At 36.1% G+C, this 24,554-nt stretch overlaps 1 protein-coding gene across 1 annotated transcript; it reads left to right on the top strand.

Moving 5' to 3' along the window:
* Positions 1–3,561: 3,561 nt before the first annotated feature.
* On the top strand, positions 3,562–14,334 carry LOC110735695 (protein SET DOMAIN GROUP 41-like). The gene is made up of 5 exons (XM_021915882.1): positions 3,562–4,304; positions 4,403–4,445; positions 4,535–4,635; positions 7,603–7,701; positions 11,625–14,334. The coding sequence occupies exons 1-5, from the start codon at positions 3,582–3,584 to the stop codon at positions 12,579–12,581; spliced, it is 1,923 nt and encodes a 640-aa protein (XP_021771574.1). The 5' UTR covers positions 3,562–3,581; the 3' UTR covers positions 12,582–14,334.
* The last annotated feature ends 10,220 nt before the right edge of the window (positions 14,335–24,554 follow it).

Here is a 24,554-nt window from a genome sequence, read left to right as displayed (position 1 = left end):
ATCTGGCAGAATGCCTAGATTTTCAAGCTTTTTCTTGTTCATGTGTGGTATTTTGTACTTGTTTCCACCTTGAGCCTTTAGAATTTTGATCATACATCTCTGCAAAGTCACCCAAATGTACTTGTTCACTTTAGTATTGAATGTATCATATGACTCAATGACTTTCTCAATTAGCTCATCTAGAGTGCTAGGAAAAGATTGATATTGTAAAGACTGAATTGACCTAAACAACCCTAAATCCAACACATTCAAGTCAGGTGATTGAGCTGGTTGGAAAACCATTTGAATGTTGAATCCATTTGCTGTTGTTGCTGCTATGAATTCTTCATCTCTGGGAACTTGGTGTGGCCTAGCATTGTCCCACTGAATGATCACATTTTTAGGCATACATGGATGCCATTTTGACACAATAGCTGGTATGACCTTGATCAGTAGCATCTCCCTTATGACTTCTTTGTTCACATTTTGCAGTGCCTTTGTTTCCATGTGCCAGCCACTCTGTTTTTACTTGACTTCTTAGCTCTCTATTTGACAGTGAATGGGAAGATACCATACTTCCCATCATGGAGTAACTCCCCATTTGTGTCATATAGTGGCTTGCCAATGATTGTCATGAACATTGCCTTTAACTTGAACCTCCTTGATTGTTGTGCCTTGTATGGATCTTCCTCTTTAGAAATGAGTTAAAATATCCTCTTCCCAAGATTGAGATAGAACCATTTCTCATCTATGTGTATGACATTGCTCATGTCCACAAAAGTGGGGTCTTCATTTGCTGTCATTGGGTTAATATGAGACAGAACCCATTTTAGCCTAGCAACCTTGTGATATGAAGTCAGTGCAAACTTGTTATTACTTGTGTGTGTTCTCAGTTTACCCTTTTCTTCAAATTATGAAGAGTGACATGAGAAATCTTCAGGGTAGCTATATAACTTCTTTCTGATTGTCTTAGATGTAAAGGGACTGACTATAGGAATTCATAATTGGACTGATAAAAGCTTCTTGTGCCCCCTTGAATCTTGCATTTTCAACAACATTGCATCAACAATTTCCCTTCTTTGCTGTAAAGTGAGTTGTTTCCTGTCTATTTGTTGACCTGCATAATCATTGATATCTTGCATTTGATGGTCATCTTCAACTTCATCTTGGATGTGGTCAGATTGTGTGCCTTGTTGCAGAATGTCTTGTTCTTCTTGCATATTTTCTTCTTCTGTTTCTGTGTGGTCCAAGTCTTCATCCTGCATTTCCTCATCTTGTCCATATTCGAATGGAGTCATTATCTCCTCTGTTAGTAGTCAATCAATATCAAAGAAAAGAGCATCAATAAATTCTGCCATGGCTTGTCTCTTGTCCTCAGATTAGGGTTGATGATATAGTGCTGGTTGTTGGTTTTTTTTTGGAAGGTGAAGCTGCCCTAGGTGAATATGGTAGGTGATGAAGATTGGTAGATGATGAAGATGATGAAGATTGAAGACTTTTAGCACTAATTGTAGTTTAGGGTAGTTTTTTTTTGGGTAAATATGGGCTAATCATGGGTAGTTAGTGTTAACTTTTGGATTAAACATTTCTAAATTTGCTTCTCTCTTTGGTCTATAATTAATGGTAGAACATTGAATGCTTTTGGATGTTGGTGGCTGGTATTTATAAGCCTTTTAAATGGTGTATGAATGCTTTTGAATGCAGATTCAAATTTGATTGTTATGTAAATTTTGGTGAAAAAATCGGAGGGAAAACTAAACCCCCCTCTAAATTCATTCACTCCCTCCGTTTTTTTTATTTGCATCACTTGGGAATGCACAAAGTTTTAAGAGAGTAATATAATATTGTGAGTCGGTGAATAAATTATTATAGTCAAAGTAAGATGGGGACCATGAAAGAGAAAGTATGTGAGAGATGATATATATTTTTATTATTTAAGTGGGGGCCATGGAAGAGAGAGAAATGATAAAATAATTTGAGTGGGGTTTAAAGTAAGAGAGAGAAATGATAAAATATAGTATAAATTACTAAATATAGAAGTGATGCATAATCCATAAAAGGAAAATGATGCAAATAAAAAAAAAAACAGAGGGAGTAATTTGAATTTTTGGTAAAAAAATGGGAGGCAAAACAATTCCCTCCTAGAAAAAATTAGATTTCCCCACCCTTTTGCAAGTGTGCGGGTCCCATATTCTCTCTCCTCTTACTTTAATTACTTTTCAAAACTTTTCCTAATATTTGTCCCTTAAATTTTGCTTTGGTAACAGTAAACTCTTCCAAAATTGCACAAAACATTTAACAAAGGTAGTAATTATCTCAATTAGTTTTATCACAGCTCAAACATTTGTTCATAATCTTGTAGCCTATGTAGAATTTGAACCTACTTCTCTTGTGTGCTTTAGCACAGTGCTTTACCATATTGAGTTAATAGGCTAGATATTAGTGGCATACCAAATTCAAGTAGGTAACCTCTAGTGGGAGAGGTAGCTTGTCATACTAGTATAAGTTAAGGTAGTTTGTCATATACTTGAACATAAGTTCTACTAATTACAACAATATTTGCAGTATAAATTAGGAACACCATAATTTCAATGGGGGCAACAAAATTCACCAGCTTAATCAAAAAAGTAAAATAAATTGGGTGGAAAGCAACAAAAGTTCTATTAAGTACTATGCAATCAAAATCAGTCAAAGGTCCTAAACCAAGTATAAACTAATTAACCATGATAAAATGAAGATAATATTTCCCCAAATTTTAAAATTAATTATAAATAAGAGCAGCATAATTAAACTCATTAAGCTCTAATTGACGAAAAAACAATTACGAGTATTATTGCACACAATATATCAACAACAACACTTACGCAAGTATTGTTCACAAAGATTATATAGAGAATCAAAACCCCCAACATTTATCTAATTGGACCAAAATAAAACCACCCAAAATTACAATTTCAAGAAATACAAATCTGATTTAATTAGATGCCAGGTGATACTTTGATGGTTATTTGTTGATGATCGAAAGATGAAAAATGCCATAGGTTGCCGATGAGGAATTTTGGTCATTTAGGAGAATGGAGACCCATGAGAGAGAATGGAGTGAAAGAGGTGAAAATATAAAATACGAGTAAAATATGTAATTGGGGTGAATAGTGATTTTAAAAATTTTTTTACCTCTGTTTCTTTTTAGTTGACATGTTTCTTTAGTCACGTTTGTCAATGCACAACTTCAACCATTAATATCTTTAATGACTGATAAACAAAAATTATGAAAAGTTGATATTTTGAAAATATATCGTGACGAATGTAACAAGATCCCATACGACTATATTTTTCATTATGTACAAAGCACAAAGCACGATAAATGAGAAGTGAGTGAATAGTGCTAAACTCAAAAAACGGAGATAGTAAAAAGTTAATGGAGGGTTGAATTCTGAAAACCATTGATTTATAATTTTATATGGGTGGCTGTGATTTTCCAACTCTAGAGTATCCGGACGCGTGTTCCAGAGTCCAGACTTGGTATGTACAACTACAACTCTACAAGCAGGACTGCAGGAGTAGTAACTACATTTCCCGGGAAACTTGAAAATCAAAAAAGCATGGAAATGCGAGCAAAGGAAAACATCCCAATTTCACAAGACATAACACCTCCATTACCACCTCTTGCTTTCTCTCTCTACAATTCTTCTCTCTCCTCTCACTGCTCCTCCTGCTCCCTCCCTCTCCCCGCCACCGCGAAATCCGAAACCTTCATCCAATACTGCTCTAATGGCGGCTGCTCCTCCACCATTGACGCATCTCTTCACTACTCCTCCGGCGAACACCACCTTTTCTCTCTCCTACATTCCAACCCTTCTCTCTTCCCTCACTCCGACTCCTCCGACCTCCGCCTCTCTCTCCGCCTTCTTCACCTCCTCCCTTCTCACTCCCCCCCTCTCTCTCCTCGTTTCCTCGGTCTCCTCACTAATCGAGACAAATTTGATTCCGATGAAAGGGATTTATCTAGGGTTAGGGTTGGAGCTAGGGTTATGGCCATGGCACGGGCGATGAGAAATGATAGAGATTCCGAATTTGAGTCCGATTTTGATTGTGAGTTGGAGGAGGCTGTGTTGTGTTTGGTAATTACTAATGCTGTTGAAATTAATTTTAATGGTGTTAGGGTTGGAATTGGGGTTTATGATTGTTGCTTCTCTTGGATTAATCATAGTTGTTCTCCGAATTCGTGTTTCTGGTTTGTTCCGGTTTCGGAGGAGGGTTTCAATGGTGGTTCTTTGTTGTCGTCGGCGGCAATGCGGATTTTCCCTTGTGGTGATGCAGCTCATGTATTTGCTTTTTGTGTTTTTGAATTGATGTTTGTGTTAGTGTTGCTGTGTTTTTTTCGGGGTCTAATTATAGTGTTGTTTTGTGGTTTAATATGCAGATGGAAGATAGAGGTGATAGTACTGCTTGTAATTTGGCTAAAGGTTAGTTTTTTAATGCAAAAGGCTTTGCATTTGGTAACTGAGTTTATTGTAGAAAGTAGATTGATTTTGTTGATTTGAATGAGATGTAGGAGATGGGAATTATGGTCCAAGAATAATTGTTAGAAGTATCAAGGGAATTCAAAGAGGGGAGGAGGTGACAATTACATATACCGATTTGTTGCGGCCTACGGTAAACTTCTTCTAACATTGCTGATGATCACCTTTCCTTCCTATGTATGTTGCATTTGTATGGAATGAAAGTAGGTGCCTTTGTGACTTTGGTGTGATTAATGACGTATCATTTTGGCGTTTAATGTTCTTAATTTAGCATTGCAGCTGGAGCAACTAGTGCTAGTCTTAAGTTAGTGCTAATAATTATGCCTAATTTGGGAGTTAATACTGTATGAATGACTGAATTGAATACTGTATTTGGCATTATAGTCAAATACTGCAGTTCAAATAATAGAATAACGAAATAGGTTAAGGATAATATATAGTCTGTCCAGTTTCAGTGCTGGATTAAACTTGGAGAAAGTTATAGAGATATACAAACTGTTTTAAGTTATAGAGATTGTCTACAGTTCTTTAACAAAGAAAAATTCTTACTTTGAGGATTTGTTTATATTTGTATTTTAAGTTTTATCATTTATATTCTTGTGATATTTACCTAGGGGTACTCTTGTTATGTTTTAACAGAATGTCATAAACTATGTGGGTTGGGATTAATATTCTTTTGCAACATTTTTTGTTCTACCTAGATGTTGTATGGGATGGTTTGGCAAAGAGTGTATGTTATGAAGTGGATCCTGCATCCTTGAGGAGGTTTGTTGATGGGGTAAACAGTTTCATGATATTGAAAATGCTGAAAGACTTTATTTTAGGTTCCTGAACTAATCTATAACACAATAATCACGAAATCACAAACATGTTAATTGGTCCAAGTGGCTTTTGGTTTTATACATAAGCTAGGAAGACTTATGCAATGGATGCAGGGAGAATAGCCATTTTGTTAAATAGATGAAGCAAGGGGTAGGAAAGGAGATATAGAGGCAGTATTATATGTAGCGTATATCTTAGCAAGGGATGTTGGTATCAGGAAAGGGGTCAGAGGGGGTAGGGTCATGGGTTTTTGAATAAACTATATGGGCAAGTAATGGGCTGTTATATAATAATTATGGACGCCCTCATTTATTTGGAAGAGTTCTAAAAAAATAGGTTGGTTTTATTCATGCGTGGAAAGGATTAAGGGAATAACTGTAGTAAAGAAACATGAAGCGTTGACTGTGGCAAAGGAGCTTGCTATGTTTTGTGCATCATTATGCTATTTTTAAGATACATTATAAAGAAAAGTACTTCCCAGTATCCTCTAGGTCTGAGCTGTAATCATGGATCCAAAACAGGATATTAGATTTTATCAATCAGCAAAGGCAGGAACCTTGTTCCATAATCTTGCAGCATTGGAATACTGAGTGCTGGAAACTTCTTTGTGGTGTCCGGTTCTTGATCATCTAGAAGATATGTTTTTAGAAAAGGTGTGAGGTCAAGAGGAAATTGGGTGGAAATATATCAGAAACCTATGTTAGGTTAAGACCTTGAATTCCATTGTTTATTATTATATTTTTTTTCTGTAGCAAACTAGTAATTTTGTGAATGTATGATACAGGTTAAGGTTCTCTTATGCTATGTTACTGTCTTGGGTACTTGTATCGTAAACCGTTTCAAGTCCAAGTGTCTGACTCAGATTTTATTGAATTTTCCCATATTTTTGGCCTAGAATGAAGTGTCAAAATGTATATTCTCATGTTGGAGTGTCAAGGATCTGACACAGGTCCTTGAGATGAAATGAAGTGTTCTAGTAAGATAGCTTATATGATATAACATTAGGAATGGAAGCGTGTGCCCCTACAATCAATTTTATTAGAGAGATGAGGTGATAATTGGAGGAATGCAGCGCCCCCTATGGGCCTCTGGTAGCTTGTTTTTATCCTTGATGATAATGTAACATTGACTAAGAAGCTGGTATAGTGTTTTGGTGATTGTGTCAAATTATTTGATGAGCATGATTCGGATTCAAACGAAGTATCCTCTTCACATGGCAGTGAAATTACTAATCAAAGTGCGTATGAGTTCTGATTTTGTGAGTAGAAATGGCATATTTTGGGTTACGAGAGTATTTTCTGGTACAATCTTATAGTGAGATTACTAATCCCTGCCCCTGCCCCTGCCGCTGCAGCTGTACAAAGATGTAATGAACCATCTACAAATATGAACATAAGCACAGAAATACTAAGAGATGTTTGAGAAAATAACAGGCTATTTGATTAATGCAAAAAGGATTTCTTACAAGCCGTAACTTCTGGTTACAACTTACAAATCTCCAAAATTGGCAAAATTGGTGGCTTTAGGTCACCCCTCTCATTACCCGATTTCTACACACATAAGCTGCCTATTTCCTGACCCTCTTGCCCATTTTATATGTACATAATTCACTCAGCAAAAGCCAAGTCACCAAGGATCCTTCCTACCCAACACCTAGCCCATTAGTCATTTGTGCTGTTGCTCTGCTAACTGCTGCTCCACTAGTGTTGCTCTTCAAGGTTCTGCTTTCCCTTCCTCCTTTAAGTATTCCAGTCATGAGTGGTCCATGGTTTGTTGCAAAAAAACCTCCCCCCACCCCCCCCCCCCCACACACACGCGCACACGTCTCCACATGTGATGATTGTTACTCTGTACTAAATACTCAAATTGCTACAACTACATGAAAAAGTCCATTTCATCATGTATTGAACAATGCGGCATGCTTAAAACTAAAGTTGCTGGTAAATATAGCTTCCTTATTTAGACTCGCAAGCAATTTTACTAGCTGAAATATTACGACTGACACTTCAGGAATCCCAAACCAAAGAGGTTATGGACAAAAACCATGTGAATATTTTTTATGAGGGAGAAAGCACAAGTAATAAACAAATTTAGGATGTAAAATTCGTATTTTGTCGTGTTATCTTTCTTTTTTTATTTTTTATTTTTTATTTATTTTTTATGCAGATTCATGGTATTCTTCTCTTTTTCTCTAAAAATTATTAGAACTCAGCTTCTCCCTAATATTCTTTAGATCTTTGCAAATCTGTGCTATAATTGTTTTCTGTCAATTTTGTAGGCGCTGAGGCAATCAGAGTTGTTGCTGGAATACAAATTCTTGTGTAGTTGTAAACGGTGTAGCGCAATACCTCACGATTATGTTGATCATGCTCTGCAGGTAGGTCTATTTTTCAAGAAATACTTTTATTTTCAAAAGTTGCTGCTACAACTTGCATAAAACTTGTATGGCTTTGTTGAGTTTGTTTTGTTATGCCTAAGGATGAGCATGTCATTTTGTACTGGTTCTAGAAATTTAAGGATGTCAAATCAGAGAGATAACATACGTATGGCTTGGTTGACCTCGGCGATTGGATCACCAGTCCATGAAATGGTATACATATGTTATCTCTGCATTTTTCAAATGCTACCCGAAATGTTATACAAGTGGACTATCATTAAAGATTCCTTACGTTTTTCATATGAAGTATATATTTCCTTTTCAGTAACCTTTTTACCTACATTTAATTTGTCTCATACATTGCTGTAATATTGTATACGTGATTTACAAGACAAACTCCTAAAATTATTTGTTTGTCCAAGTTATCATCTCAAGAATAACATGCATGTGCACAATGATTCTAAATTCACCTTAGCGAGTAGAGACATGTTACCCTGGATTATGGATAAGGATTGACTAAAGGTGTAAAGCCATGTATCTGATTTTCAAGTTGCATAATTCAATGATACATGGATTCATTGGGTAATTCAGAAATTTATTATGAGTTCATAACATGGATCTTTAAAATCCTACTAATTGCCTACAGTGATAATTGTGAAAGAAAATTATTATGTGAAAAGGTCAGATTAATAAATAAGTGACCTTGTGTATGTGGTGAAAATAATAAGACCTGTTGAGTACTCTCATGAAAGTAGGTGTTCAAATCTTTTAGTTTTGACAGTTTTCATGACATTGTAGGATTACACCTTGTTTTGAAGGTGATTAGATATAATAATCAGAGAAAAGAAACTATTTAAAATAGGAGCTGGTAGTAAAGAATTAAGGAGAAGGGAAGATGAAAGGATGGAGACTTACTTTACATCTAGCTGGGGTAGAATGCTGACAAGCAGCTTGGCCTACCATTGATGAGTAATAAGATGGTGGATTAGTGCTTCACCTTAAACAAATGCTTTAGTGTCTTGATTGAAGGTGTTGTGTATTTGGCTTTCAATCGACAGATCTAGGGTTTTTGTTTTATAACATTAGATACGAAATTATTTCTAAATTAAGGCCCCTTCAATGGAAGTTGATTGGTTAGGACTGAGGGTCATTAAACCCCTTCAGGGTCCAACACATTTAGGTCGTGCCTCATTTAGGATTTTGCAGGACATGCAATATGGCTCTATTTAGACGTATGTAAGTGTGATAGTCTTGGTCTATTATATATAGATGATGTAACCATCTTAACAGGGCTTGGTGTAGCAAGTGTGTCATTTGTCAAAAGAAGAATAAGTACTTTTTTCTAGGAGCATCAGGAAACATGAGTGCTTATGTATCTACTTCTTCTGTCTTTCATATTGTTTCTACTCTTTGTTGGCCCTTATGCAATATATATGTAAATATGTAATGGTCTCTTACATAAAATCTCTTGTCTCTGTTGTGAGGAGATATTTCTTCGCATCACTTGTTTTTTCTACTTTGGTCAAGCCCCCAAAAGTAAGCAAATGATGTTCGAACTAATGGATTATATAGATTGGTATTTATCTATCATCTATCACCGAGGATTAGATCCGTGGGGAGGGGGGTGTGATCATCAAGGACAGAGTATGTACTATGTAGCCATTGGGTTAGTGAGTGGTAAAAAATCAACACTAGTATGGAAGAATTTCAACACAATTACTTGAAGAGCAATCTTAGACAGTTAGAAAAATAGGATGGAAGTGGATAAGAAGAAACCCAAGTGGAACTTAGAACAGGTTTACCAAGACTTAGTGTGGTAATGGGCAATAGGAAACCTGAGCAGTCTGAGGAGTGACCCTTTAGCACTAGTAAAAGTAACAACTACAAGTAGAACTGTAGAAGTCAACTTTCACACAGTACAGTTTGGTATTAGGAAGAAAGTATGCTAGATTGTGTCTGGATGACTACCCCTTTGGTGAAATATGAGTGGAATAACTGGACTAATGGAGTTCCAAAGGAAATGGGCAAATGAGTTACAAAGGATGGACAAAATAGTAAACACCCCCATCTAAATTGGTTGTAATTTCTAACTGGGTGCTTTTCACCACAAAAATAGAATCAAATGACAAAGGGATTAGTGGTTTATTTGTTTTTTTCTTTTCATTTTGTAATAGCTTTTTAAACCTATGAAGGGGATGAGTTGATTTTGTTATGGTGAAGATTATGGATGGCCAAAAATTTGATTCAGTCTAACAAATGGTGCAAGTTGAGTTCTATAATTTGATAGGATAGAATGAAAATCACAATATATGTATATATACGATTTATGGTTCAAATTCCATGCATTAATTTCTAATATTAAAGGATCAGTCAAACAAGATGACTTTAGGTATGGAGAGAGCATGTAAGTACGTAATATTTGTATGCTGGATTATCATTAGAAATGAACTGAAGATGAAAATAAAATAGGAAAATTTGTCAAAAATAAGTCAAACTTTGCTCAGTTAGCTCAAAATAAGTCAACATTTTGATTAACTTAGAATAAGTTGATCTTCATGAGGTATTTTCTTTGAATGAGTTTTAACCTGTTGAAAACCTGTTAAGCAAGTTAATATGACAAGTGTTGCTATTTTATTGGTCTGACATTTAAAATTTTATTTTAATTTTTTTAACTTAATTTTTTAAAAATATTTTTATTGCATTTCAATTATTATTTTTTTATTCCTTTCTATCTCCTACTTCAACCGTCCCCTTCTTTCTCTTCCTTCCCTCCACCCATTTCTCTCTCCTCCTTAAAGCTACCATTAACAAAGGAGGCACTACTTAACCACTGGAACCCAATTCCTTCCCCCTCATCCAAAAGGACCAAAAGGAGGCAGCATGGGTAGGTGGCTATTACTTGCATTGCAGCGAATCAACCACGATTACCAGTGCCTGGCGACACAGGTGGTGGCGGCAGCCACAATGACAGTGGACAGAACGGCCAGGATTTCTTTTGGGGTAGAGGAGAGAGAAAAATGAGAGGCTGATTTCTGATTTGGGGATCAGTTTAAGGTACGGTTTTGGTGGTGGTGGCGATTTTGGGTAGCAGACCATATATTAAAGGTGAGAAAGGAAATTTGATTGACGGTTATGGGGTTTAGTGGGAAATTCGGGTAGTAGTGGAGGTCGATATCTAGCGAGGTAAGGTGGCCTGGTGACCGGGGTGATGCGGTTATCTGCATCTTTAAGGATTGACATACGGTGGTTGGATCACTGGATGGCTTGATGGTGGTGGCTGGCGGGTGGTGGTTCATAGGGGAGTGGAGGACTTTTCCCATAAAAAATCAAAACAAAAAATAAAAAAGATAGGAATGTGACTTGTTAGTCAGGTTCAAGGTTACTTGACTTGATTAAAAATAATATCTTATAAAGGTTAACCTACTCTTAGTTAATCAAAAGGTTGTCTTGTTTTGAGCTAATCGAACAAAGGTTGGCTTATTTTTGACAAATTTTCAAATAAAATATCCATACTTTTTATAATCAAGTATCAATCATTAAAAGCTGCTGTAAGGAGTGTGAGGCATGAGCATGGTTATAAACATAAGCCAATCAGATGCAAGAGTTGTTTGGTGTAGTACCTCTGTACCTGGATTGTCTGTAGTCAACCAATTAATTACTTAATTGAGTCATAGATAGTTGGATGTTTCATAACTTTTCTGGTTGAACTGCTGGTGTTTTACCAAATAGGCATGTAAGTAGTTTGTTTGAATTTCTCTAATGTAGTGCTATAATTTGCCTCTACAATTGATAGTGCTGCCTTACTTTTGAACTTGGTGGCACCTCCTTAGTTTCCCACTGGAGCTTTGCCTTTGTCAATTTTCCTTCATTTAGAAGCAATCATGCTTACCAAGGAAAGATTAAAGCATGTCTTACTTTTTCAGGAGATGTTTTGTGCCAATTTTACCAAAAGTTGCTCAAAAACTCCGGACAATGATTATAAGGATCAAGCGATTGAATTGTTGAGTGATGTGTTGGATAGTACTATAGAGGAGTATATGGAGGTAGGTGATCCTGTATCGTGCTGTGAGAAGCTCGAAGGACTCTTTTCTGAAGGCCTGTTAAATCAACATTTTGAGCAAACTAAAGGAGATTTTGCTATAGATGTCAAGTTGTCACCCTTTCATTATCTCTCTTTGAATGCATACACTACATTGATTTCTACATACAAGATGCGTGCTAATTTGAGTGGCAAAATGGACCACTTGAGCATTGACATGAGCAGAACTAGTGCAGCATACAGCTTGCTGCTTGCTGGTGCAACTCACCATCTTTTTCTGTCTGAGCCATCTTTGATTGCTTCTGCTGCGACTTTCTGGATAGATGCTGGACAGTCCTTACTATCTATTGGCTGTCCATATTGGAATTCTTTTGCAAATGGCAAGTTGCAAAATCTTTCAGCTGCTCCTGATGTTAATTGCCCTGGCTGCTCCTTGATGGATAACTTTAAGTCCCACTACATTTTTACTCAAACTCAAAATAAGTTTTTTGATGACATGACTCAAGAATTTCACAAATGTACATCAATTATCACTACACAGGTTTGGAGCTTCTTAATTCAAGGTTGCAAAAACTTGAAAGATGTTAAAGATCCCATTGATTTCAGCTGGATTCAAGTTAAGAGGAATTTTGAATATACTAGGTCACAGCAAGCTGAGTTCAACTTATGTCATGGAAGTGAGAACATTAGCAAATGTGTATCGGGCAACGAGTCCATGGATGTAAGGACAGCTACCTTTCAACTAGGTGTGCATTGTTTGTTGTATGGTGGCTTCTTGTTAAGCATTTGCTATGGTCATTCATATAGCACTCAATTGATACGAAATGTGATTCATATATGATCATTTGATTTCAACGCCAGTTATACGTATGACTACAGTGGAATACATTGAGCATTTTTGGATAGTTGATTGAGATTACTAGAACACTTCAGTCATGATTCCAAACATTCTACCCAATTTTTTGGTTAAACCGACATTATGCCCTAACGTAGACCAACCTAAGCAAATCACATTTGAGAATCTTTTTGTTGGAGCTTTAGGCTAAATTTTTACTTCCTCCGTTTATTTTAGATGCATTACTTTTTATATTTGCAAGTTTCAATTTAGATGCATCACTTTTTTTTTGGTTAATAAATTCTCTTTATCTCTCTCATATCACATGGGTCCACTTTTTTCTTTCTCTCTATCTCTTTCCTCTCCAAAAATTGCTTAGGAGTCTGTGAATTTAAAAGTGATGCATCTAATAAAAAAACGGAGTAAGTAGTTCAGTTACTATTCAAATTTGATTCCTCATTCGGATTCAAAATGAATAATGAGACGATGTTTATTGTGTCATACTATTTCAAGTTAGGGATTGGTGGATGCATGACACATTTGACACCTGACCCGGGGAATTACTAGAACATTGATCTGATGCTTGTCAAATACTCCTTTGTGCCTTTGTCATCTTTTATAAGGATTTAGCGTAATTCATACAGAGATTCTATATGTCAACTGTCAAGTAAAATCAGGGATTCAGGGCAGCAATGATCAAACTCAGAACTTCGGAGGAGCTGTGGATTTGTGTGGTTTCTGTGAGGTACAATCTACTGCATATGCTCACTTATGATAACAGTCTGCAAAAGTGTGCTAACTTCATGTTGAGTGTGTGTGTAGTGTGTTGGGCTAACCCGTAGGGTGGATATTATGCTCTATTGTGCTGTCCTCTAGCTGTAGCAAACTAGCAATTTGGGAAGCTGGTGTCTGTTAGAGGTCTTTCAGGAGTTAGAGGAGGAGATGAGAAAGCAGGTTAAGGTGTTATGTTGGGCCGTTAGGGGAGCTCGTTGCAAGGGTGTTAGAGAGCATGATTGGCGCACCCCCTCCGCTACTGCTGCTAATGATAGCTTATTGTTGACATGATCTCAACAAAATCTTCTTTGCACCTTCTTGCTACTCTGCACTTCTGAAGTGCTGGTCTGCCCCACCTGTGGGTAGAGTCAAGGTTAATGTTAATGCGGATTTACTCAGCTTGGTTGGGGTGAGTATTGGTGTCGTACTCCAGGATGATAGTGAGGTAGCTCTGTGTGCTTAGTGTGCAAATTTCAGAAGCTAAAAGACAGTCTTGGTGGGCATGAAACTAGCAGATGAGTTTGGTTATCAATTAGTGAAGTAGTGGTGATTGGTGAAAGCAATTAACAACTGAGAAGCCCAGATAACTCATTCCATCTTGTGTAAGATGTTCATTTTTGTAAGAAGGAAGGGCAATATAGTTGCTTATGAGTTAGCTTGTACATTTTCGTGGGATATGGATTGTAGTTGCTTGAGGATTTTCCCTCGTCGGTTTGTATTCTTATATCATACGATCATACTCGTATGATTTGCAGATAAGTATGAATAATTTTTCCCCAAGGAGGGCTTCTTTTGTATATAAACAATATTAAATCCGATAATAGTAAGGAATTTAAGATCAAACATCAAAGTATGTACAAACAATGCAAAAGTTAAACTGGTACCAGTTTTACAAAACAGTGGTTGTAATAAAATACCAGGAATAATAATGTTACCGAAAAAAGCAATTGTAATTGGGCCACTATGCATAGGCACGAGAAAAATATTATCTAGGCAAAGGGCATGAAGGTATGGCCTGTAATTCTGTAAACTTTGGCTAAACTACCAATATTGTTAAATTGGCCGGGCTGTCATTTTGTGTTGGGCATGATGGCCCTAAGCTAACTTAATTATGCTAACATAATGTTTTCCAAGTTCAAGTTTATACTACTACCTTAATTTTTTGTCTGATTTAAACTATGAAAGTTAATATGATGAAACCATAAACTAGACAAATTTGAAAAGATCTCATATAAGATAATTTAAGATATATCGATTAATAATCATAGTTAAATAGTTACTACGTATATTTCTACTCTATATTTATTCAAATGTAAATCTATGTAATAATTCAATTGGAACAAACATAAAGACGTAAAGAGCACAATTTTTAAAAGTTGGGCAAAAAACATTAAAATAGTCATACCGACGGTTTTTTTTTTTTTTTTTTTGAATGAAACTTAAAATGACTTTTATGAATATGTCCTACATTGCCTCTATTTTAAGACTTCATATGTAAGTTCACTTTAACTTTTAGTGGCTTATAATTTGTGAAGCACAAGTTCCTGATCCACTTAAGAAAAGAAGATATTTTAAATATCTGGTATCTAGAAGCTCTCTTATTACCATTTGTAAATAAAATAGAAAAGGGGAAGTTAGTTGGGTGAGTAAATGACGAAATAGATGTTGATACGCATTCACTTTATTTTGTGGGTCATAGGGATATCCGTTTAGCACAATAGCATCCTAGACTTGTGTTGTGCTCATATTTCATAAAAGGAGCTCATATAGCCATAGGCTAAACTGTTCAACATGTTGTGTCGTGTTATCGTTTCTCCTTAATTGTAACATTAGTTGACATGTCTATTGATTTATCATGCCGATAACATGTCAACTTTTGAAATTGATACCTCTACATGACCCATCAACATATCTCTTGTGTCGTGTCAACTTTGTGACAAACTATTGTCGGACCAAGTCAATTTTATGTCGTGCCTAATCGGCCCTTGTACCATACCAACCCATACACAACTTTAATCGTGACTTCGTTAGTATGATATTTTGGGAGTGCCTTCACGTCCATAGACGTGGCATCACGCCTCTACTTTCAAATGAATTGTTGAGTTCCCTACCACTTGAGAAAGCCAGGCCAGTATTCATGCAGTTTGACAGTTAGTTTCTTTATTTATTTAATTTGAAAGATACAGTTGAAAGTTAAGAAATTAAGACCAACTTGTATTTGCCGTATTCGTTACAATAATACAGGTGGATCCACGGGTTTGGACAATGGAGACATAGATTAGCTTAGCAACTGATTAGACTTTTATTATGTTTGTAATACATGTGGCAATACAAAATCTTCCATAATTTTTTATTTTGCTTTTTTATACAAGCATATCTTAATCAATGTAAATTCATTACTACATCCGTTTCATATTTTTTGCAACTTTAGAATATTTTATATCTCACAAATAATACCCCAAATTTGCAAAAAATATGAAACGGAGGTAATATATTTTGTCTTTTTGAAAGTATGATATGGATATAGATTTGTCACGTCAAGGATACAATTTGATCTCTTCATAATTAAGTTAGAGCTTTGATTAAATGATGAGTAATGATCCACCTAGATGGGAGAAAGGCAACCAGGGAGGCCCATAGTTTGGACATTGTAATATACTTCATTTTTTATTTATTTATTTTTTTTCAACTTTTTAGAAAATAATATGTTTAGTTTACATAACATGATCTAATTCTTAATAGTTTAAACATGCATTAATTATTACATTGCATATCTTTACTATTAGATCAGATATGTATAAGTAGAGGTGTCAATTTGGATAACCGGATGGAGTTTGGATCGGGTCTATTCGGCTCGGGTTTATTTGAGTCGGATATGTTTGGGTCAAAATTATTCTTTTAATTCGGATCGGGTCGGGTCAAATTCGGATCATGGTCTATCGAGTCCGGGTCGGATATGGGTCGGGTCAACTCCAGATCGGTTCATGTTTGGTTCGGATAAATTCGAATCGGGTTCAAAACGGGTTTGACCCGGTTAATTTCGGGTCGGATGAATTTGGGTCGGGTTGATTTTGGTTCGATCAAGTTCAATTTGATTTAGATAAGGTTGATCAGTTTTTGGTCAATTCCGATTCAAATCATTTCCGTGTTAATCTAGATTTTGGTCGAGTTGACTAAATTCAATATCCAAATAAGGTCATTTTTAAACTAGAGTAATTATTGAATTTTTATCTTATTATTGGGTCGATATCAAATCATTCATGTGCCATTTCTCAAATTGCGTGGTTAATTATTATGAAATGCGAAGAATTAGTTTTTTCATTCAACCAATTCTTGTGTAATATTTATCTTGGAGCCAAATTTAAATTGAATAATTATCGATAACTTATCATACCTACATACATAAGTGAGACGATTAGTAATGAACTAGTGATAGACTAATAGATTGATAGATGATAGTCACATATGGTGATAAACAAAAAAGAATGTCCTCTTTTTAAGGTACTACTCTTCAATTGTTTAATTTCATGAGGCTACAAGTACTATTAGTTTGTTTTATTACTAATTCAATTTGTATAAGATATTTGTTAGAGTTTTAGACTTTCTAACTTATTAATAATTAGTAAATTTGTAAATATATAGTAGTATAAGAACTTGGAAAAAAAAGGTCAATAATAGGATAGGTTTAAAATTATGGCCGGGTTATTGGATCAGGTTAAAATCGGACCGGTTTAAAATTGGGTCGGGTTAATATTAGTTCGGGGATCAGATTAAATCAGTTATTTGTCGGGTCATTTTCGGATCGGGTTGAGTTCAATTCGGGTCAAATCGGTTCGTTTCGAGTTCAAGTCGGGTTATATCGGAATCAGGTTGAGTTCAAGTCGGGTCAAACCGGTGTCGGGTTAAGTTCAGATTTGGATTAAGTTCACGTCGGTTACATATCAGATTTGGGTCCTGAATTTCTAGGGTCAAATCGAATCGGTTACAGTTTAAAACGGATGATTTTTTTCGGATCAATTCGATTTTGACCTCTATATATAAGAGCATAATGTCCGATCCATGTACCCTATGCTTCAAAATAAGGATTTTGTGGGCAAGCAACAAGTAAAAACCGCTATTGGCATATGAGGCTTCAATTTGCAAATATGCCAAAGTCAATTTCACTTGGTTACTTAGTTCGCAACAAATCCGGAAATTGTGATTGTGGTTCTTAACTAAAAACTGCTAATGATTATTGCAGTTCTATGCTAAGAACCACTAATTGTCGAACAAGGTAATATAGGGGAGTTTTGTTTGAGAGTTAGGGAAAAACAATTTAACACAAAAAACTAACTGAAACCTTATATATCGGTTGAAAGAAGGCTGAGAGTGAATTTTGAACCCAAAAGGCTATTTGAAGAAACTATGAGTGAGTGTTAAAAAATTAATTCAACTATAAACTTAAGCTAATGGTTGAAGCTTAAGAATATGTTGTATATATATATATATATATATATATATATATATATATATATATATATATATATATATATAATATATATATATATATATATATATATATATATATATATATATATATATATATATATATATATATATATATATATATTCCATCACACCCCATCATACAAGAGCTTGTTGAGCTTGAAGTGTAGATGTTCCACTTTCAAAGGAGGAGCAAATGAGATTGATCTATGACCTCTTTGTCACGTTGACTTCTAATACCACATAATTAAAAGTTTCAATTAAACCAAAAATTTAATCTAATACTTGAGGCTGAGAAATATGTTATATTCCTTATAATAACGTATACTTCGTATAAATTACTATTATAGCTAACAGTTGACAACTAATAGTTACCGCTATATTTACATTTTGTCGAACAACGCTTATAAAGCATAGGGTCGGAATATAGGGTCATAAATCAACCAAATAACTAGCATCAATTTATAGATTCGTTGACACATATAAATGGCTTGTTAAACTAGCTAATACAATTAATTAAAAGCTAACTATACGTGACGGAGTAAGTCAAATAACTAACCGCTAACCTCAAAGAAGGCGATACAATTTCGATAAGGCTAAACACGTGTGAACAACTACCTTTAACTATTTAAGAATACAATGACGTTGCATGTCCAAATCAAAATCCTAAATTCACAATTAATATTGTAAGATGTAAGTCATGTAACGCATAAGATAGTACGTACTATTACAAAGTTATACCAATTACAATTTGCTTTGGTGAAAGATCAGATGTTGCCGACAGTGGGCCAGTCACCAAAGTTCCATGAGATTGGGTAATACCACCGTCCAATTATGTCTTTTATTTGTGTTAAAGAGATTTGACAAAAAATCAAAGTTATACCAAAATTAAACAGTTTATGCCCTTAGGAATTTAGTTTGTTTTGCCCTTAAAATTATCTAATTTCAGGTCTTCCAAAATATCTTTGGATATAAAAGCATAGATTTATAGGAAATCTCGTGTCACATTTTCCTTGTTTCGTCGCTACTTTTTTATGTAGACCGTTATTATTGAAGAGGTAATGTATCCTACAAGGCTACAGTTATAAACCTTAGACAATTAAAGCATGATTCATGCTGACTAATTTACTTTTCTCACCGATAATGTGATAGCTATTCCAAAAAATAGAAAAAAGGAAATTATGTTTTTGTAAAAGATGAATATATTGATCAGGCCTCTATTAAGATTACTTGTATGTTGTTAGAATATGCCTTGAATCAATTTAGTTTGCATCAAGTGATTGTCATGGAGGTCATGTTATGTGGACTAGTAGGCCTATTTTTCTATCTCTTGCGTTTTTGTTTAGGAAATAAAATATATTACCTCTGTTAATTGTTATCTGCAACTTTGGAATTTTTTATATCTCACAAATAATACCCCAAAGTTGCAGATAACAATTAATGGAGGTAGTAAAAACTTCTATTTAAACTAATCACTATTCTATAATTTGTACTATTACCAAGATTCTCCATCCTCTCACTTGTATGCGGATATAATTAACCGTTAGAGATATGCTATGTAATTATTATGGAAAATATTATATTTCAATATTGATTACATAGCAATTACAATTATTAGCTAACACTAACGAAATCGTTAGTTAATTACTAAATACTCGTTTGTTGATTTTCGTTAATATTTTATTAATTTCTTGCATTTTTAATAACCATATGTCATTGAAGCCCTACTCTACTAGGGTTGAATCTCCCATAAGAGCGAGGGGGTGTTTTGAGACCATGAAAATAAAATTTTGATGATATCATACATTATTTTGAATAACCAAAATAATTTCATGCATATATTTATTGAAACCTACTTGTAACCAACAATAACGAATTACAACTAACCATCATTGGATTCATTGCATAGTGTAGTTTATATATCAATATTTCATATAATTTGGCCAAATTTACAAATTGGACAACTCAAGAGCATAAAATTAAAGGAGTAAAATTCAATCAAATATCCACATCCATTTGGTAGTGTACTAGTGTATACTTGGCTATAGATAAGGGGTACACTTGGATGTGAATAGCAGGAACGTACCAAACTAACTTAATCTTGTATGATAGCAATTGCCTCATTAGCTTAAACTTTACGACCGTTGATAAATCGTTTCAAATGATGGAGATTGTCGACGAAAGATTTGTTTCATGAGTTCATGAATCGTCTATGCAACGGTCCCTATTCCGATCTAGTTCACACAATAGGTGGCAAACAAATCAGTCAAATAAACAAGATTATACATTAATCACTGTCTCAAATTAATTACAACATTAAATTAAATGAAACTTGTATAATATAAGGTCTCGTTTGGTTGCATATGGGAAGTATTCCCATAGGCAATTAAAATTCATGAGAAATTAGAATTCCTAGGAAATGTTATAATTTTTTTTTTTTTTTTTGAATGAAAACAAGCACTCAATAATGTTAATCAAAGAGACAAAGTGTCCATGAGTACAAAAGGAGCGACTTCTTGGGGACAATGATTAATCCAAGATTGTTCATCGCCATAAGAGACTAGCTTAGCAAGAGAGTGAGCAACGCAATTTTCCATAGCGTTTTACATGAAAGTAAGCAACTGATTTATATCTAGTGCATAAAGACAAGATATCTCCCAAGACCGTATCAAGTTTAGCAACATACTAGCACCCTTTTCCAATCTATCTATGATCAGCTTGCAATCGGACTCAAGAATAATATCCTGCCAGCCCTGATTCAGACCTAAGCGCAAAGCGAACAACAAACCTTTGGCTTTTGCAATTTTAGGAGCCCAAAAAGCTTGTGACCTCCTTGTAGCTGCAACCAGCACCTTGCCCTCGTGATCCCTGGCCACCATAACGAGCCCAACCCAGCCTTCATCAGTTAGAGAGGCGTTTGAATTAATTTTTATAGTGCCCGCAGGAGGAGCCATCCACTTGTTTGGGCTTTTAGGCATACCCAAACCAACAACACTATAATTTTTTTTAGCATACAAACCTTATTCCTCAACATGCCTGAAGACATGCTCAATGATCACAACATTGGGGGTTGATTTGTCTTGAAACACTTTGTTATTTCTGTCCCTCCAAATTGACCGCGCAAGAAACATACCTCTTTGAATCTTTTTCACATCTAGCCAGCTGACAATCAGATCACACACCGAAACATGGGCACTCCAGTTTACCATCTCAGGGCAGAGAGCATCATCCCACAGCCCTTGAACTCTGCTGCACTCCACAAACGCATGGTGTATGGTCTCAATTTCAGAGTTGCACCAAGGACATAAGGCATTATCAATCATATGGCGATGTAAAAGAAGGCTCCTAACAGACAACGTGTTTGTGCATAATCTCTAGAAAAAGTTCTTTACCTTGAGGGTAACATCGGCTTTCTAGATCTCAACCCATGCTTGGTGGAAATTGTCGAGGTTGCAGCCCTTACCAAGAAGATAAGCAGATTTTACAGTATAATCGCCACTTTTTGAGAAAGCCCAAGTGATTTCATCCTGCTACCTGCTTTCACTAGGAGGAATGGCTAAAATGCAATGTGCATCTCTCTTTGTAAAATTCTCTTTAATAAATTCACTCTTCCACTCCATCCTTACTGGGTCAATAATATCACTCACTGTATTTAGGCCTGGGATTTCTTCACTGGCAATGAAACACCCACCATCATTCGCAACCCATGGATCATCCCATAACTTTATGCTTCTCCCATCACCCACCTTCCAAAATACTCCCTCTTTTATGATTGCTTTTGAAGACCATATACTCCTCCAGGGATAACTACCAGTGTGACCTAGGTAGGAATCAAGGAAATCAGAGTGAGGATAGTATTTAGCTTTGTATACTCGCCCTAAGAGAGAATCCAGAGCCTTCACTAGTCTTCAAGCCTGTTTTCCCAAGAGAGCATCATTAAAGACCGTAAGGTTCCTGAAACCCATACCCCCAAGACATTTCAAAGTGCACAATGAATCCCAATTCTTCCAGTGAATCTTTCGTCTCACCCCATCCGAACCCCACCAAAACTGTGCCATAGTAGAATAAATTCGTTGGATGATTGAGAATGGAAATTTGTATACTCCCATAAGATAAGTTGGGATCGCCTGGATTACCGATTTCAAAAGGATTTCTTTCCCAGCACGGGAGAGAATTTTTTACTTCCACCTTTGAAGCTTCTTCCAAATTCTATCAATTACAGCTCGAAAATTTCTCATGCCTGTCAACTTGCCTCATATTCAGAATTTCCATTAAACCCTCCCTTCGCTCAATAGATACACCTTTACTATAAGAGACCTCCGACTTTTCATAATTAATTTTCTGCCCGAATGCTTTTTCATACTAGTTGAGAATATCAACTATAATTTTGCATTCCTGTCAGGTGGCTCTGGTAAATAGGGGACTGTCATCTACAAAAAGAAGATGAGAAATTTCGGGGCCATTTCTGCTAGCTTTGACCCCATAAAAGATCACCCCCCCGTACTTTTTTCTGTAACATACTAGAAAACACTTCAGCAACCAGAATAAAAAGATACGGGGATAATGGGTCTCCCTGACGGAGACCTCTAGTGGGAGTGACCGAACCACGAACTCCTCCACTAATGACAAAGGAGCAGGAGATTGTTGAAACACAGTCCATAATCAAATTCACCCATCGACCATCGAAACTCATAGTGAGAAGCATTTTCCGTAGAAAGCCCCATTCAACTCTGTCATAAGCTTTACTCATGTCAAGTTTCAAAGCCATAGAACCTTTCTTACTCTTACTCCGATTTTTCATGGTATGGAACACCTCCAGAGCTATTAGAGCATTATCAATAATAAATCTCCTAGGCACAAATGCACTCTGATTTTCAGAAATAAGAGTAGGGAGCATGCTCTTGAGACACAAAACAATCGACTTAGACACCAATTTGTAAAGTACATTACATAAAGCAATAAGCCTATAGTCTACTGTTTTGGTGGGTTTCTGAATTTTGGGAATTAAAACAATGTTCGTATTATTCACATGATTTAAAGGGGAGGAACCATGTAGAACACTACAAACAAATCTAGTGATATCATCACCAATAATATGCCAGAAACGCTGATAAAAGATAGCATGCATACCATCCGGGCCGGGGGCTTTGCAGGGGTGCATTTGTTTCAAAGCTGCCAAAATTTCTTCTTTTGTGAACGGTCTTAGCAATTCCCTATTCATCTCATCAGAAATACAAGGACTAATATTTCCGAGTACCTCATGAATGTTACTGTCGGTTGGTTCACAAGAGGCGAATAAAGCCCTAAAATGTTGCGTGATGGTCTTCTCAATGATCTTCTCATTCTTTTGCCACACCCCATCCTTATCAAAAATCCCACCAATACGATTTTTCTTTTTTCTCTGGGAAGCTTTATGGTGAAAATAATTGGTGTTTTTATCGCCATCCCTTACCTCGGAAACTTTATTACTCCTTATAAACCAATACGCCTCAAGTTTGTCATTTAAATCATCCAGGTTCTTCTCAAGACAAGCACACTCTTTCACACTTTCCTCTGTGACAGCCTGAACTTTCGCAGCTCTTAGAGATTTCACTCCCTCTGCAATCTGCTTATCAAGCTTGTGGAATTTTTCACTACTCCACACTATTAAGCCCCTGGCAACAACAGTAATCCTTGCAACGATGTCCTCCCCCATTGCCTCCTCCCACGCCTTCTGGACAGAGAGTTCACAAGTATCATCAAGCAACCATCCAGTTTCAAACTTGAAGCTCTTCTTATTTTTCTTTTTCTTCGGTCTCTGAACCTCTTGGCGGAGCAAAATAACTGTACGGTCTGATTTGTATCTTACAAGGTGTTCACCATAGAATTCGGGAATATACAATGCTAAGCTCGAGAAACAAGAAAACGGCCGAGATGCTCTCTAACTCGATTACCAACATCATTCCCCCTCTCCCAAGTGTACCAACTGCCTTCATATCCCAAGTCTCGAAGCATACAATCATCCACCATATCACGAAAATTGGCCACCTCCCTTCTAGTCTTATCCTCCCCTTCCTCAATTTCACCATAACTGAGGATCTCATTAAAATCCCCTCCGAAAAGAATAGGGAGGTTTGTTTCTTCACAAAGATGACAAACTAGAGCCCACGTTTTATGCTTTTCTTCCTCCTTCGGCCACCCATAAACGCCTACAAACCTCCATGCACCTTGAAGACTCGAAACATCACCACAAATATGGTTTTGTGAAAACGAAACCAGATTGAAATCTATCTACTCCTTCCAGTATAAACATAAGCCTTCAGCCTTTCCTAAACTAGCAACACCAAACGCATTCTCATATCCCAAACGCTCCTTCAACTTCTCCACTTCATTCTTTTTAATCATAGTCACCGACAAAGAGATCACGCCGGGGGCATACCTATTACTCCATCGACGGAGCTGTCGAATTAACCGGGAGTTGCCCAATCCTCGACAGTTCCAACATAGACCAATCATTGATTGAGGCGGGGTTAGTTTGAGCCAACCTCCGCCGCTACAGCAATGTCCATAGAAACCAGGCCATCTTGTTTACTCCTTTTCCTCACCGTCTCACCATCCTCGACATCCATACCATCATCATCAAAAGCTCGCTTTCGAGTGAGTTTATGAGTCACCTCCCCTGACTTGGCAGTAACATGTTTGCGAATTTTCTTCTTAACACCTGTACCATCAGATTTCTCA

The sequence above is a fragment of the Chenopodium quinoa genome, unplaced genomic scaffold (genome assembly GCF_001683475.1).
Source record: "Chenopodium quinoa cultivar QQ74 unplaced genomic scaffold, ASM168347v1, whole genome shotgun sequence".
In the NCBI taxonomy this organism is placed as follows: domain Eukaryota; kingdom Viridiplantae; phylum Streptophyta; class Magnoliopsida; order Caryophyllales; family Amaranthaceae; genus Chenopodium; species Chenopodium quinoa.
The sequence above is the reverse complement of the archived record's forward strand: the minus strand, read 5'-3'. Positions and strand labels throughout refer to the sequence as shown.

Coding starts and splice junctions, on each gene's coding strand:
- LOC110735695 (XM_021915882.1), top strand. CDS start 3,582: ATGGAAATGCGAGCAAAGGAAAACATCCCAATTTCACAAGACATAACA. Junction 4,305..4,402: donor CTTGTGGTGATGCAGCTCAT/GTATTTGCTTTT, acceptor TTTAATATGCAG/ATGGAAGATAGAGGTGATAG. Junction 4,446..4,534: donor TGCTTGTAATTTGGCTAAAG/GTTAGTTTTTTA, acceptor AATGAGATGTAG/GAGATGGGAATTATGGTCCA.